Source organism: Erithacus rubecula (genome assembly GCF_903797595.1).
Source record: "Erithacus rubecula genome assembly, chromosome: 10".
Classification (NCBI taxonomy): domain Eukaryota; kingdom Metazoa; phylum Chordata; class Aves; order Passeriformes; family Muscicapidae; genus Erithacus; species Erithacus rubecula.
Genome location: NC_136662.1, coordinates 13,254,336 through 13,271,809, shown reverse-complemented (window position 1 = coordinate 13,271,809; position 17,474 = coordinate 13,254,336). Strand labels below are relative to the sequence as shown.

The 17,474-nt window shown below is 42.5% G+C and overlaps 1 protein-coding gene across 2 annotated transcripts in view; it reads right to left on the bottom strand.

Annotated features, from left to right (window-relative positions):
- The window catches only part of COL24A1 (collagen type XXIV alpha 1 chain), a 117,481-nt gene extending 102,047 nt beyond the window's left edge, over window positions 1-15,434 (bottom strand). For both annotated transcript variants that reach the window (XM_079313296.1, XM_079313297.1), the window contains exons 1-3: window positions 15,193-15,434; window positions 9,619-9,680; window positions 2,792-4,092 (exon numbers count right to left, since the gene is read on the bottom strand). In XM_079313296.1, the coding sequence (XP_079169422.1) occupies window positions 2,792-4,092; window positions 9,619-9,680; window positions 15,193-15,248 (1,419 nt within the window). In that variant the 5' untranslated portion in view covers window positions 15,249-15,434. The remainder of the gene's footprint in view (window positions 1-2,791; window positions 4,093-9,618; window positions 9,681-15,192) is intronic.
- Window positions 15,435-17,474: the final 2,040 nt, after the last annotated feature.

Below are 17,474 nucleotides of genomic sequence, written 5' to 3'. Positions count from 1 at the left end.
GCAGAGTATCTTGAAAATCCACAAAGCTTTTCCAACAGAGGAAACTAATTCCTAGTTCATTTCTTTTAGAAGGCTGTGCAGATAGGCCTGAATATGCAATTACCTACCAGCAAGTAACTGAAATCAGCTCTTCAGCTCACATCAGCCTCTCCTTTTACCAATGTGGGACTATGCACCATGTTATTGCAAACTAGTTTGAGGATTGTGCAATGAAAAATATCAGCTTGAAACTTAAACAGTTAAAAATACACACCACATTTATTTTTGTATTTCTACAGATTGCCAACACCCTCTGCATCCCAAAAAGGAGTGGCTGAGCAGATGAACAGAGCAGCATTCCCTTCAAAGAAGAGTTTCAGGAAATCTTACTATTTCAGTTGAAACTCACTTCATATTTTTCTAGGGTGGTTTTGGTCCTTGCAACTGCTAGAATTTTAATCAGGGTCCTAATGGTTTTGAAGAAATAGTTGTTCCTTTTTATACTCTATCCATAAATGAAAGCCTGAATTTTGGAGTCCTGCTTTGCAGCAGTGGGTGAATTCCACAGCTGTGGGATCATGGAATATAAGAGGCCTAATTATACAAGGCAAAAATCAGTTCTGGTAGATGATTAAAAGCTAAAAGAAGCTGAGTAGTTTAGGAACCACAAAAGCTAGTTCTTGCCTGTCAATTCCAATAGAACGAACATCAACTTCTGTGTTCAAATCTTGAAAGAAGATTCAAACCAACCGCAACATAGTAAAAGAAGTAAAAAGAGGGGGTTTCATGCCTCATCAGGACTTTTTGCTGGAAGGGAAGTTTTCAAGTTCTTCAATGTTGATTTTTTTAGTCTCCACACTGCAAAGCCTCTGTGAGTGGTTATGTACTAAAGTGTTAGAGCCACACATATAAAAGCTGCATTAATACTTATCTTCTCTACATGGGAGGACTAGACTGAGAAAGCAAACCAAGATCCTCTCTTCAGTAGCAGATACTGAGCCACACAATCCCCGCAGAGCACAATTGTTAGTTTGATGCACAGACCTCCTCTTCCTTTGGTGCAGCCTCTCTGGCAGAGCAGTGTTTTAGCTTTGTCTCTGCTCCATCAAGTGCTGCTGGCCCCTTCAGGCAGCCTCAGGCCCACAGAGGTCTAGATTAACTTCCCAGCTCTGCCACACATCTTTAAGATCTTGGGCATGTTATCTAAATCCTGGCCTAGCAAAATGCCCCAGCACAAGTGCACCACACTCCCTACAGACTACACTAAGGAGTTCTGCATTCCTGAGCAAGTCAAGCTTTTCTATCCAGCCCCAGTCTATGACAGGCATTGAAGATGGTACCACTGAAACTTCTGAACCCCTCAAGTTAGCTGTCATCTTTGCTACTGTATGTGTAGCGTCTGTGCATAGAAAAACAACCTGGAGCTTTTACTGGGAGTTTCTTAGTAATGCAAACAAGCAACTTCATCAGCAGCCATTTCTGTGACACGTGAAGTAAGAGTGGATTTAACTTCCTTGGCTTTGACTGACTGAAATCACAAGGAACAAGTTACAGGCTAAAATTAAAATCTTCCATTAGTTGCTACTAAACGTCCTAAGGCCCAAAAACGGAAATTAACCTCATGCTGATGACAGCTACATGCTTAGTGATATGTCACCATAAATGCTATCAGGGACAAAGAGGGAAAAACAAGATTAAGCAAGAGCACTTCAGGAGTAGTGTGAATTACTCGTTAACACATTTTTCAATTGTGTAACAATTACTTTGTGCCTGGATACTGTTTAGAGTAAAAGCTGAACTTTTGAAGAGATTCTTAGTTGTTTATAGCTCAAGAAAAAAAAATCCAGTGCTGAAAGAATAGACACAATAAAGTTATGAGCATATTGAAATATATATTAGGAGCTGCTTAACACGTATCAAATTGCCTTCCAGTAATGACCACACAGATGAACACTTACAAAGCCAAAACCAACAAACAAACAAAAAAAGCAAGTGAAAATATTTACTTCATGCTATAGTTTAAAAATTTTAACTAAAATCTCACACAAGCATGAAGCATGATCTTAGCATATTTCCCAGGTCAAGCAGGAACTGATGTTCTTTCTGGTCTGTAAATTTGTGGGCACATTTTTATGTATTAACAAGTTTATGAACCTTGTGCACATAATAAGAAAGGATAAACAAGTTTATATTAAAAATACTACTGTGCAATTGTATCAAAAATCACCTGCCCTGTGAACTGAAAAAATACCTCAAAATCTAGTAAGACTGTTCTAAAAACCATTGTCCATGAAAGTTTACTTGACCACATAACCTTGGGTTATGAATGGCTGCAGACTAGTTTCTGCAGCTGGTCTATTTCTACAGCTATAAATTTTGACAGCATTGCTCAACTAAGAAAACTGTGTCAGTCTTCCAAGCAGCCTGGTTGTTCTTTTTATGAACCAGCACCTATATTTGTGAACTGCATTAAATTAGCCAACAAATTTTATTAAGTGAGCAGTCTCTGTAATTAGTGGTTACAAACATCCAGCTGCATTCCAAATTTTAAAGAAGTCTGGGCTGCCTACCACTTCACCAGAATGTGACTATCTTGGATGTCTTTATATTCTTCCAATAAATAAAAGTATATGACACTTACACTAAAATCACATGCGAGAAAGAGACATATTTAAGGCACACAAACATTTGTACAATTCAGCTGGGAGAAACTGCAGTCACAGCTTTGGCATGCTTGGACAGGTTTCTTTCAAAGTTTCTGTTAAATGTATGCTGCTGCAATATAGTAAAAAGAGTAATAAAGATAACTTACAGGAGGTCCAGTTTCCCCCTTTGGACCTCTGACACTTCCCCTTTCAAACATTTTGCCAAGATCTTCATAGTCATAAGCATAATTATCAATACCATTTTCATAGCTGTTTTCTGTATGATAAGTCTCAGCAGCATCAAATGCACCTTCCTGCCCCGGATGGAGTTCATTATCCAGAGGAAGCTCAGCAGGCAAACTGTACAGGGTTGTGTTGAAGATTTGCTGCTTTTTGTTTGTTTCATCTAAGTACTGTTTGGCTTTTCCCATTCCCTTGATTTTAGTTTTACTCTGTTTTACAGGAGAGATCAGAGAAGGCTCACTATGTCTGCCTGCATCTTCTGTGGCATTAGCTGAACTATTTGGATATGATCCTGCAGGGGCTTTAGTGATGTTTCTTTTTCTGCTCATGTCCTGCTGCTGAAGAGCCAGATCGATGTTCTCCTTGAGTTCTGTTTGAGGCCAAGCTTCCAGCAACAGAGGTTTGGTCTCTGCAAACTCCCATACAGAGGCATTTCTCAGCTCAAAGTGGTCTGGTAGAAAGTGAATCTGAGCAACGTTGGTAACAGGCACGTTTGATACTTGTTTCCATCTATAAGCTGGTACGTGTTGCTGGTTTTGCTCACCAGAGCCCATCCTTGGAGAAGCAGCCAGCCCGCGTGGCGCGGGCGGAGCCCCCGGCAGAGATCGGAAGGTTTCAGCCTGGCGACACTGCTGCCTCACATATCTACAGTAGTTGGCAGAGGCTGCTGCAGAGGGAACGACATCCAGCTGACAGATAACTCCTTCAAAGCTGGCAGAGTGAGAGTTCATCCTTCCCAGGCTAAATACACCCTCTGAACCAAGTGTCTCCACTCCAGAAAGCACTTCACTGCTGTAGTGCTTGTTTCCACACTCAGCAAACATTGAGACAGTCTTGTCCCCAATGCCAATGGCAAATGAATGCCATTGTTCATTATGAACACAATAATCAAAGTGCACAGGCTGCTTCCCTCCGGTGTACACTGCTACCTTTCTGGGGAGCAGCTGGACACCAAACTGCAGTCTGCCTTTGTCCCTAACACTGAAAAGAAAAGCATTGCTGGCTCTGTAGGAGTACAACCCAACCAACAAGGTGAAGGGATGCCCTAGATGTGATGGTATGACTTGAGTGACGGGGGACTCAATGTGTGCATCATTGCTTAGCACCACTCCTGCTGCAGTGAGACGAACACCCCGAGGTAACAGAGAGGAGGTTGAGGGCACTGCTGTCCCTGATGGCTCTTGGACATCTTTCACAAGGCCCAGTTGATGAAGAACATCTATTGCTGTAAAAAGAAATAAAGGCAGACTGTTGATTTAATTTACAAGCTCATACATTCACATCCATATAAACAAATGTACATACAACATTTTAACAAACCTGCACAAGGCTGCAGTCACAGTGACAAGACATTGAATTAAGAGTGCACTCCACAGCAGCAGAATTCAGGAGACAGAGCAGCCAGCTGTCCTACTGATTGATGTTCTATAGATTTGGCTTTGACATACAGAAATCTGGACAGATCTTCCCACAGGGAAGAATGGGCAGTGGTTTATTCACTGTTGGATTCTCTAGTTCCTCATTCAATGTGAGCTATGTTGTTTAAGCCTTTCCTTAGTCAGGCTGTACAGTCTCTCCATCTTTTACCTGGCTAAATATCTTCCCCCAATGGGTACAAACACTATTACCTATAATCCTGATAAACTGAAATCATATCTGCCCTGAAATAAGAAATCAAAGCCATCTTTAGGTAAATCAACAGTTGAAGGTAGCCCAACTAATTTCTTATTGCCTGAATCAGATTTGGGTGAGTGGGAGAACACAGACATCTTCCTTCAGGCCAAATATAAAAACACTGTTACATCCCTCATGAACAGTTGAGACACTATAAAGGCTTGAGTAGGAGCTAAACCACACATCCCCAGGAGCTTTTCTGGAGGACCTCAAAATAAAATAGCATTTATGGCATGGACTGATAAAACTGCCTTCCTGAGTGTTTGTGAAACAAACAGATGTTGAATCAAAATTCAATCACAGAAATATGGAAGGAGGTTAGTAACTAAAATGTAGAATATGGGAAAAGGCTGAAAGAACATTTGCTTGGCCTAGAGACTGGAAGGTTTGGGGGAATCTAAATAAAATTGCCCATTATCTGAACTGAGGCCTAGGGGAAACGGAGAAAAGCTGAGGAGTAACAGGCACAAACTGCAGCACAAGAAATTTCAGCTCTGTGCGAAGTAAAGAATTCTCACTGCAGAAATGTTTGAATGCTGGACTGGGGGACAGAGACACTGGGTAATCTCCATTCTTGGAGATTCTTAAAGACCAACTGGACAGGACCAAACAACCTGAAATAACTTCAACGTTGACCCTGACCTCAGCAGGACTTAGGAACAAATGAGTTAAAGGCCCTACAACGTAAATTTTTAGATTTTGCTTTTCACAAGGGGAAACAGAAGACTAGTTCTCATAAACAGCATTGCACAGCAGCATGCATTATCATCTGTCTCCACCTCTCACTGGAACAATTTCAGTGAAGCACCTATATTAAAAACTATTTGTAATATCTAATAGGTGCACTGATCAAATAAGCCTGGCTGGGCAGACACAGGTACTTTCTGCAGCATTTGGCTGGGACTACTTTTGCTATGGACATGCTCGTACTAAGCAAATAAAACTATTATATGGCACAACAAAATTTTAGAATAAAGAAGAAAAGTTAAGGATTTGCTGGTATATTAAAAGAGCCACTGAAACAAATGGTTGTTTACTCTTTAAGTGGAAAAAAGGTCTCCTTTCCCAGTTTCCCCTTCTCTGTTTACTGAATGCATTCATAGCAAACTTTAAGAATAGACAGATGTTGGCTTAGTTTCAGTGGTAAATTATGAGAAGTGCCTGAGATTTCCTTGAGAATGATTTACAAGTTGGAACAAAAAGCATCAACCTGAATGCACTGTACATCTTGAAAATTAATTACACACCTTGTAGTGTTTTTAGCCATGTTGGGGATTCACAGACAGGCCAAGATTATCCTGGCGAGTAGCCCATGCAGACAGAGGTATGGAGAGAGTATTTCTGCAGAGAGTCCTGTGCATGCCAATTTCTCAAGATGTTTTGCCTCAGAGCAATTAATTCACTATGGCTATATTTTTATCTGTCAGGCTGATAGCAGAGGTTAGGTTATGGTGGAGCTCCCAAGCACAGTGCATCTGCTAATGAACCACCAAACTTTCCCAGGACCCCGTCCTGCCCATGGCTCTGGAGGAGAAGGCTGTGCTTGCACTGCCCTTGTGAAGGCAGCTGGGAAGAAACCCAGTCCTGAGCTCTGGAATATGCAGTCTCACACATGCAAACAGTCCCAAGGCAGAACACACTGCTCCAGTACCTCTGTGCACTGCCTGGGCCAGACAAGTGAACAGCTGCTAAGTCCAACCTAAGGCTGTGCCTAAATATCACGTCCTAACCTGAAATATTGGGCAAGTAGTTGCATTTTTAAAAACTTTTGATTACATATTTTTATTTAAAATAGTAATGCATGTGATCTATCCAAAGGATAAAAAGCTTAAACTGGTTTAAAATAGCCAGCTTAGAAATTACATTCAATCCTATCACTACTAAATGGCAAACTGCAAATAAAATTGACAAATTGTTGGCAGTTCTGATTTGAAAACTTTTTTAAAGTTATTTTGAAAAAATAACAGCGAACATGATGAAGAGTAAGACTATTTTTTTTCTATCCTGCAACAGATTTCTGCAAACAATGACAGGTCTTGAGAGGGCTAAACACAAAATAAATAGTGTAAAAAATGACATCAAAAAAGTAAAAATAAAGGAATTATTCCTTGCTGACTTGCTGCCTGTTAACCCACTGTCAAGCCAAAAGGCTGTTCCAAACTTTTTTGGCCAGTCATTTCAATTCTGGTCCAACATGCATTTTTATTTTATTTTAAGGCTTTCAGAAGCTCTTGGCAGCACGCAGGATTTTGGGAGCAGGCAACTCTCTCATTCTTCCTCCCAGCATGACAACCACTATTTGCTTTACCTATCAGCTGTCAGTTTTCTTTGTTTACCCATGTCTGCAAAACATCTGTCTTCACTTACTGCTTATTCAACCCACTAGTCCCCCAAATTGTAACAGCTCAGCTTATTGCAGGAAAGGTTGTTTTGGATTTTTTATGCCAAGTGCTTTCCTTCCACTTTCTAGATCTTTAAAAATTCACAACCTTACTGCATCATGAGGGAAGGCAAAACCTAACACCAGCTTTGGCAAAAAGCCTTCTGACCCTCGTGTGGCACCAAAATAACCCCACAAAGGAATAGGGGAGGGATGAAGGGATTTGACTATTGGATTGTTTCACAGGTATATTCCATCCAGTCCCTCTTGTCCATTTCCCACATTGCTCCATACTCACAACTTCTCTGAAGGCAGGATCTCTGAGATGCTGTCCCTGTTTCAGCAATCTTAGTACACACATTTCTCCCCTTCCCTTTTTCTGTGTGGGTAAGGGAAAAGACAAGGGCCATTCATCCATCAGCTCCACCAGAACCAAGAGTAATTACTCATCAGATTGCCCATTTTCTAGGTGATGATGCATCTGGCTGCAAGAAATGCTCCCCTGGGTGCCAGATCAGATGACTGGCATAGGAAAGTCAGCCAGACACATTAATTCTGTGTGTCCTTGAGCCCCACCAGAAGCACTGTTCCTAAAGAATGAGACTCTCTTTTTACATATACTTCATGAACATGATTCATAGCAGCATACCAAACTGAACAACATGTATTTTCTCAGGTAAAGCATGCAGAGGCTGTCTCCTCAGCTCAGGAGAGTAGACACATTACTTAGCCAGCACCTTTGTGCTTGGCAGAATATTCTTTTTATTTTTTTCAAAATGCAACTGCCAAGAAATCTTTAAAAACCCAAGCATTTACATTTTCCTAATGGGCACACTATCATGTTCCTGGACATGAGCACCACAAACACAATAATGCCTCTCTGCAGCTTATCCACTGAAACTGAAGGATATATTTGAAATGCTCCTTTTCTTTCTTCTGAGGAGATTTTCTTCTCTGAACTGCTTTCTTCAACTTCATTTACACACTGTGCAAATAAAGTGCAAGAGGAACCAAATTCACTCACAATAATAAAGTTGCATCAATATTCAATGCACCATTTTGATCCCAATAAAGCATTTAAAAAAAAAAAATCATGCATGGCACTTGTGCATCAAGGATGGAGAGGAGTTTCTATTCAGTAAGGCTTCTCTTATGGCTATCTAGAAATGCTATTGAATAACAATAATAACAACAAAATAATAGTAAAAAAGAAACTCCATCTGCTGGATACAAAATCAAAAATAATTCAATATAAGTATGTTGAGGGTTTACCCCATTTCTGCAAAGCTCTGTGCAGAGGGGCATTCTCAGCCAAGAGGCAGGCAAGACTCAGCCTCCACCCACTCCCCTGTGCTGCTGGGCCCCCAGTCCTGCAGCTTTCACAGTCCTCACCTGCAGGTTCAGTAGAAAAGCAGTTCTCAGGCTGAGGGACATAAGGAGTGAGAGAAAAGGTTTATTTCTTTGCAGAGGAGGAGGGTGGGCTGGAGGGATGAAGCTACTCAAATTGTAACCACACAGCAGTCTCTGGCATCCGTCACCTGCTCCTGCTGCACTGGGAAACTGCAAACTGCCTCCCTAAAACTGCCTCTTCCCTTTCCATCCCTGCAGGCCTGCAGCAGGGCAGGCCACACACATCTAACAGTGCTGCCCCTCCTCCAGTGAGAACTTGGCTCAACTTTTATAAAAATCCAGGAAAATCCCATCATCACAAAAGCATATGGCCCCCATTGAGCGGGATGTGAAAAATCAACAACCAATCTTACCAGGCAAGCCATGGGCAACATTGGAGGGCAAAACTACAAAGGCAACAGGGGGGAAGCAAAACAAAAAAAATCCACAACTGAAGGAAAAACCAAGCTTTGCCAATCTCTGGGAATGACAAGCAGGAAAAACGCATTGGTGAGAATAATGGTGGGAGGCTGCTGAGATATCCCAAAGGGCTCTAGCAAAACATTATCAGGAATGAGCCTTAACCACGCAAGCCATCTGTTTGTATTCAGATGAGTATTTGCAGCTACACTCTCAGCAGCCAAGGATGACCTGCCTCGTGCTTCACCTGTACAGCAAAGGACCATGGTGGAGAACTGATGCTGCCACTTTGTTGGCAGGTAAGAGGTGACTAAATGGCACATTAGCCTCCACCACTTTGGGATGCTATCATTCCCACAGCAGGCTCCAGAGCAAGCTGCACATCTGGTGCTGTTATAACAGCTGGCAGATAAAAAAAGAAACTAAAAACAAGACAATCCTATTCCCTCACAACATGTGCATCTGAATGCAAAGCCAAATGAATACCAAATTTCACATTTTGCTTTAGTGGTGCCAGCCTTTATTATGAGCAGTGGTTTGCCTGCCTTAAGTGCAAAGGTAACTCAGCCATAGCTTGCCACCCCCAAGGACACCCACTTGCAGTGAAGACACAATCAAAGCCTTTTCACTGTACAAGGCTTCTTTTTTATGAAAAGCCTGCTTAAATATGTAAGCAATTTCATAGACAGAAAATCTGAACAATTTCAAAAGGTCATCTTTTCCAAACTGGTGCTTTAAACTTTAGCTCTCATTATGCTGTAATTGGTATTTTCTTTAAGTAGTATGAATTAATGAACTAAAACTTAAGGTCACAAATAACAACAGCCATTTACTCTTTATCTACTAATACATTACACAAATGTCCTATTATAAACAAAGCATTCTCACCTTGTTTGGGTACTTGTGCAACACCCACAGCTATACATGTTGCAATAAAAAGGAGAGCTTTCCTGAAAGGGAAAGAAAGGGAAAAAACAAATGAGAAAACATCTACAGTTCCAGAACTCCAAAGAATTAGAAACCTGATTCAAGATCCAAATGGCAGGATACCACTGACTTCAGCAAGTCCTGAATCAAAGCCATCACACTACACAGCTTCCCACTGATACTGAGGAGTTTCACACAAAGATTGAGGTTGTGTATGCCCTCATATATTTTATACTGAGTTTTATTAATCAAATGACAGCATCTGCTTTATATTTTCTTGCAGCAGCTTTCAAATATGAATGCTGGAAAGAAAAAAAATGTTAACGTAAAGAAACCGCATAGTAAATGGCAAGTTAATTCCTGTAGAGATCATTAGATCCTTTAGACACTTTTGACCTCCTCTCACTCTTCTCACTAGATCACATCATCTTCCCATCAGTGAAAATGCCAAACTTTTGTTCTTATATTATAACATTTTATCATGCTACAAGAAGTCATGCTCTTCACAAAGTAAAAAAAAAATCCCATCACATTTCAATTTAAAACTCCATGCTCAGTAGAAAAGTGTAATATTGATAGCTAACACAGGCTCACTGCCCTGGTTTCAGCCAGGGAGATAATTTTCCTCTCAGTAGCTGGTAGAGTGCTGTGTTTTGGATTTAGTATGAAAATAATGTTGATAGCATACTGATGTTTCAGATGTTCCAACAAACATATATAAGACTGATCTAGATTATGTACTCAAAACTCACTTTAGAAGTGTTGAATGTTGTACAGACTACATTTTTACTGTGATTAAGAACAGATTGTCTGCTGTTCCTTGATTATTGTATTAGCCAGAATAACATCTAATCACTCTTATCAGTGACTGAATGTTTTAATAAATGAGAAATATATTTTCTGTTAATGTTGGACAACCAGGTACAGATGCATGTAACAATTATAGTAACCTCTATCTACTCAGTTCTAAGAAGAAATATTTTAAAAATATCAGAAATATAGTTTGGATACTAACTACTCACACTTAAGCCCCAGCTGAAGCCTCTTACTCATTAATGTATGTAACTTCAGCGATTTTTCATAATATGGAATGCTAGAGTGTATAAAAATGTTTCCTAGACCAGGTCAGAGAGCACTTGAGTATCTGGAATCAAGCGTATTTGAAAGTAACGTAATTGCAACTAAACACGTATAACTTAATGTCACCCAATTTTGCCAGCTAATTGGTCAAATTGTCATATTAAACAAAAAAAAAAAAAAAAAAAAAGGCAGGAAGAAAGCACTACCACTTAATACAGGCACATATGGTTTCAACAGAAAGAAAAATATAGAAGTATATACACATATATATACACACAGAGCAGTATTTAGTGAAAAGTCTTACTAATTCTTTAAAGGGTTTGGAATTCAAAGATTTCAGAAACATACAAGTGCCTGAAAACCACAGAGCAAGAACAAGGATTTTTCAAGAGGATTTGTATATTGTGAGAGCTTAAATTTTGGCAAACAGAACAAATGAATAATTTAAGGAACAATAAGGCATGATAGCCATAATTGCCACTGTAAAATGGCAGATACATCGTGTCTTTGAGAAGAAAATGCACAGAACATTAGGGAGATTCAAAAACATGCATCCGTGCTTCAGCTCTGATCACAGAGGGAGGGAAGGGAGGAAACTACACCTTACACATCCCAACATGCTTGTAGGGGCATGTTCTTTAATTAACCACCACTACAGTCCCTAGCTATTCCTCACTTCAAGCTTTTTCCTGCTACAGCCATGAAATTTCTACTGGAGCAGTTCTGCCACTCCTAAAAAATACCTAATACTGACTGTTGTCCAAACAGCTCATCTGCTAAAGGACACTCACTTCAATTTTTTCAGAGTTCCAAAGACCAGTGTTCAAGTTCAATGTTTCTGCATCATCTTTTGGTCAAATGACAATTTCAGTGACAGGAGACAGCTGTGCTAGAAACAAAGTCCATCCATTTACCTGTATCAGCTAAAACTCAGGACAACCCTTTGACTCTTATTATTTTCAAAGGTGCAAAATGCATTTGCCATTAAAAATCACATAAAACATTTTAACTAGCTACAAAATAAGGATGCTCAAAGACTCCCAGAGCCCAAACTCCAAAGATGATTCCTCTAATAATTACAACAGCCTCTTCTACTACATCAGCCCGGTACAAAGCTGTGTGCATCAAGTACCTGCCTCTTTCACTTTCCAGCAAACATTGTAGGAAAGCAAGAAATTCCAAAATGTTCCCAGGGCTGCAAATTACACAGATGTAACTGGATATACAGAAACATTTAGTGAAAAGACAAACGTCTGGCTTACACAGTGCTCTCCAGCTAATGTCAAGAACAGATGAGTTATCAACTAAGAGAAAAAACAGGGACCAGAGACAGCCATAGTGCTGGGGGTCCTCTAATGCCTGAGAAAAGTGAGACTTCCTTCTATCTTTTTTCGCAAAATTTTTTGTGAATGAAACCATGTGGAACCTAATCCCTGCAAACCCTCCCTCTTGGTTGAGATCACTACTCTGTACGTTTGCAGAACAGTCAGTTCTCAGCCTCCTCTCTCACACCAGCACAGTCACTAAGACATGAGGCTCTCTGCAGCATAACCTGTAGGTAGCTGGATTATCTTGACCATCTGCCATGGCTGCATGGAGCTTGGCTCCTTGTCTCACCTTAGTCCACAGCTCTTGGGAGATGTTGGGACACTCCAATAGAAAAATGCAGAATCATGTGGCATGGAAGACTTCAGCTGACCCAAATGCCAGCTATTTTTTCCTCATTTAACATCACATCTGAAGCTGTTCCAATATCTAGGCATTAGGGCAGAACCAAGGGATATCTCGAACTTCCTCCCCTTCTCCTACCTTTTTATCTGCTCTATTTTACATGCAAGAATATGCTGAGGGCCACTGTTGAATAATTTTGGAGGAAGGCACTACTAAATGTGATTGAACTATTCTACCACTAAAAACTGAGTTTATCTTTCTGATTTTTGAGATCTTGTGGCCATTTGCATCTTCCTACAGAGTGGACAGCAACTATCCATGGTGGTTTTTTTGCATTAGGGGTGATGGATGAGAAAAGTGAAAAGCTTCAAAGCAAGTTGTGGCAAGCTACAATGAAAAATTTCACCCCCTGAAGATTACTCAGCAGCATACAGAGCTCAGGTTTGGTCAGTGCACAACAGTATCCTCTTCATTCCAGCCTAGTTTCCTAAATCTCAAGATTAAAGGAAGAAATACCACTAGCTGACTGCTGGCAAAGACAAACCTGTCTGCAGTATGACTGCCACAGGTGCATTCAGTCCTGCACTCCTCAGGGATGATGGTTTAAACACCAGCACCTGCCCCACATACCTTCCTTCACTGGATCTGTCTGAGGACTGCTCAGAATGGCACAGCTTGGGTCCATCAAGCTTGAGAAAGATCACAGTACTTTGTGGACAGAGATACCCTGGAACTTTCAAAGACCTCAAGATGTTATAAACCTTATATTTCAAGATATAAAAAGAAATATAGCTTTCTATGCTGCTATAATGAAATTAGTCAGCTGGTCCAGCCCTGCTTCCCTAATTTTAGAAAGTCTACTAGCAACACAATTTGAGGAGACACAACAACCTGCAAAACCTCTCTGGTGTGACACTCACATGCCCTTTGGCCACAGGTGGCACCATGAAATTAGCCAGCAAGGGGGGAAGCTCCTGAATCCTTTGCCAAATTTCACAATTTGAATGAATGGGAAACAGGAGAAATACAAGATGAGGTGAGAAGAGTTCTACAGCAGGATTGGGGTTCAGAGAAGGGAAACTCCCTGCCTGGTGGCCCGTTCTTTGGAGACCCTCTGGCTTAAAATGAGAAACTACCACATCCAAAAGAACAGTCAACTCTGTTAGTATTTCTAAAAGAAAACAAAAACAACTACAAAAAAACAAACAAAACTTTGAAAATATGATTTATGAGTAAATCTCTGATTGCTTGCACTAGTTCTCTTCCCCAGATAACATACACCCCTTTTTTTCTGTATGAAGGCAAAAATATACAGCTGGAATTCCTACTCATGTGAAATACTCTTCTTCCACAAGGTTTGTCTCTGTATTTTTTATAGATCATTCTTCAAACATACTACAACGTGGTGCTTGCAAGAAACAAGGGTAATATGAGGCTGTTCATATTTTAAATATTATGGCAATAAATGGGATGAGATTTAGAAGTCACAAAGCTGTTTTATTTATTTAACCTGCAGAGACACCCCTATACAGGCCTGACCTGATGGTATTTCAACAAAAAGGTGGTTGAAGTCGCAAGGGATTTACTGGTTTGACATACACTAAGGAAACCTGATCCTTTTCTAAGGAATTCTGGTTTCTTAATACAGGCAAGTGACCAGGTTGCTCGCTCTCTACAGAAGTAAATTAGGTAAACATTACAGAAGCATATAGATACATGTTCTGAAACTATCTCAGATTTTGAGCCTGAGTAAACTGCATCTTTGCTACTGTACCTCTTTCCTGTAATGCAATGTATGTTTCTCCATCAGCAATACCCCTTTACAGATTTCAAACACAAACATGCTTTGAAACTGCATTCAGACAACTCCTAAAGACAAGTCCCAAAGACACAGCAATTAAAAACAGGTCTCCTGGGAAGGCCACCTTCAGGCAGCCGCTTAACTGCTCACAAGTATTCAAGTACACCCAGATTATAGATCAGGCACACTTGAGCAGCATAATCCTCACTACAACACTTAACAAATCCTTCTGTCCTGCTCACAACGCTCAGTAAACTTAAGACACAGCCAGAACAAAATCAGCCCTTTACAAAGAGAGACACATGCAAGCAACCTCTCTAATATCGTTACAAACCATCATAAATTCACAGTCATTTTACCGAGGCTACTTTTAGGCAAAGGGCAGAGAGCAGAGTTCTATTTTGCATCACAGGTGAGGATGCATTAGAAATACCTCAGCCAATTGCAACAACATGTGAACACAGAGCAGCTCATCTGGCTATCTCTGGTATTAAGACAGCAGGCTTAGCTCTTCAGCGTAGATTCTACAGGTTTTGCGTTTTGCCTGTTTGCCGCGTTTCATTCGCCAGGTATCCCAGGGGCGCAGGAGCCGCCAGGTTCCCGCGGGCGCTGCGGAACGCCGGGATCCCCGGGGATCCGGGGACACCGCTCCCGGGCCGGGCTGTCCCCGCTGCCTCGACCGGAGCCAGGCTGCCCGCTGTGCGCTCGGGAGGGACGAGGGACAGGGCACATCCAGAACGACACCGGGCTGAGGAGGAGAGAGGCAGGAGCAGCCAGCGATACAGGCGGTCTCCGTCCAGCAGCGAGCACTCCGCCGGGACACCAGGGACTCCGGCTGGCGCTCGAAGGCAGGGCTGGGGACACTGGGGACACGGCCCGCGCTGGGAGCCGAGCCCCATCCCCGTGCCCATGGCCATCCCATCCCTGCCGGCCCCGCGGAGGGGTGGCAGTGCCTGCGCCCCGTCCCGCCGGCTCCCGCTTACGTTTGTGCCGCGGCAGAGATGCGTCCTCGCCTTGTCCTCTCGGCTCCCAAATGCATTTGTCTGCATTTGCCCGGGCAGCGGAGGTCCGAGGGAAAGCCGGGCGCCGCGCCGCCGCAGGCTCAGCCGCTGTCCATGAACCCCGCGGTGTGCGCCGCGCTCCGCGCAAGCCCGAGGGCGGCCCGGGCGCGCACGGCCCGCGGGGGCGGCGCGGGGGGGCCCGGGGGCCGGGCGGCGGGGGCGCCCCGGGCTGGGCTGCCCGCGGAGCGCGGAGCGAGCTGCGCCGCCCGCCCGGCACCGGCGCAGCTCCCGCCCGCCGCGGTGTTGGGTTTCAGCGCTGCCTGCCCGGCGATTACATCAGCGCACGCGGCCCCCGGGGCGGGCCGGGCCCCGCATGGTGCGCGCTGCCCCGCGCCGCTCCCGCTCCCACCCGCACCGGAGCGGCCGAGCCGAGCCGAGCCGAGCCGAGCCTGCTCCGCACTGCCCCAGCCGAGCCCGGCCCCGCCCGGCCCAGGTGCGACGGATGCGCCCCGACAGGTGATGCCCGCAGGGCGAGAAGAGCCTTGGGCTGCCGCTGGGCTCCAGCTGCGGAGGCTCGGCAGGAAGCTGCAACTTAAATTAAAATCTGGGGACGGGCGGGGAGGGTGGATGAAATGACCTAAACACAAAAAGCTGAGTGCGCTGGACGTTTTGTATCTGTAGTATAGTTGGAGTTGGGTCTAGAAATCCTCCCTGTGAAAAATGTTTGAGGAGCACATGTAATTTAGTAGCATTACAATGCCAAAGAAATATGACACGCTTCACTGTCTTCCTAGAGAAACAAAGGTCTTCTTAGCTTCAATTTCCAGTGTTCTTACCTTGTCCCCACAACAAAGCCTATTTGTAACTTTATGCCAAAAGACGTTTTTCTGCAAACCTTCACTAAAAACAAACGCGGTGGAGTTAAACAATACCAGACGTTCAGTACTCACTGTACAGAGAACACGTGGTCGAGTCCTGCAGCCTTGCTTCGGCAAAACTTCCATGGACTTCAGAAGAAATTTGATGTGAGTTAGGGTTATGGTATTTTTTTCTCTTCCTGTGCGCTACAAGAACGAAGATTTCACATCATGCAAATACCGTCACGACACGCAGCAAATACCTTCCAGTTGTAGATAAGTTGAAGAAAGATGTCGTGAAATAAAACCAAAGATATTCCCAAACACCAGAACATAATGGAAGTGCTAAACCAAAAAGAAAGGCTGTAAAAGACAAAAATTGTATATTGTTGTCACTGAGAATGTCCCCCTTTGCTGGAAAGGACTTCTCTGGGTGATCCAGGTAGCTGGCAACTGACGAAAAGACGAGAGGGGGAAATTTTGAGGAAACCAAGAGCAAACCTAAGGTGCTGAATTTTACTGGGAATAAGAACCCAAAGTTAGAGGGGGAAAAGTTATTTTCAGGCAATGCATCAGAGTGTTTGATTTCAAATTCTAATTAATTTTTGATATCTTAAAAAATTCAGAACTTGTACACTCTCATGTGATGGAATTTCCTGTTTACTTCACTTTTTGAAAGCCAAAGGTATAAGCTGACAGCATTTTACTGTCTTGTCTATGCACCTTACATTGGCCATACTGACAGCAAAATGTGAAAATGTGTGTTTTCACTGAAGAGATGATGCCTGCCCAGGCAGATACTGGACACTTTTACAATAAAGTATTTGTCAGCTTTTCTGTTTTAAATCACACTTTAATGGCTTCCAACAATGGAAGTATTATGTTTTATTAGGTTTTGTTAACCAGCATTACAATGAACTACTACACCAACATTACTGATTTGGTTTGGTGCCCTTCCCTGAAACCTATCAATCTCTTAAAATAACAAGTCTTGCATGAAGTAGGCAAATAGTTGTTTCCTTAACTTTTTAGCATCAGCATTAGGGATATTATGGAGAGAATTCTTCCCTGAGAAGATATACCTGAATAATTTCATCCTGAGATGGAATGGGGACATTTTGTGCAGAGATTTCCCCTTCTAGCAGCATTTGCACTGCAGAAGGCACAACTTGAGATTGTTGCCAGCTGCACAGATAGGGTGTAAATAAAGCTTGCTGACCCTGGTTATGCAGTTACTTAGGAGAGTATAAAGTTAAAAACTAACATCGGTTGTTCAGTTTTATATATTCAAAACTACCCAATTAATTTCACAAAGCAGGGATCTTGACTTCTTGTAGGCACTTTGCTCCTTGTGTCACTATGACAGTCCCTGCTGGGGTTGAACACAGCCTTTGGGCTCTTTGGACA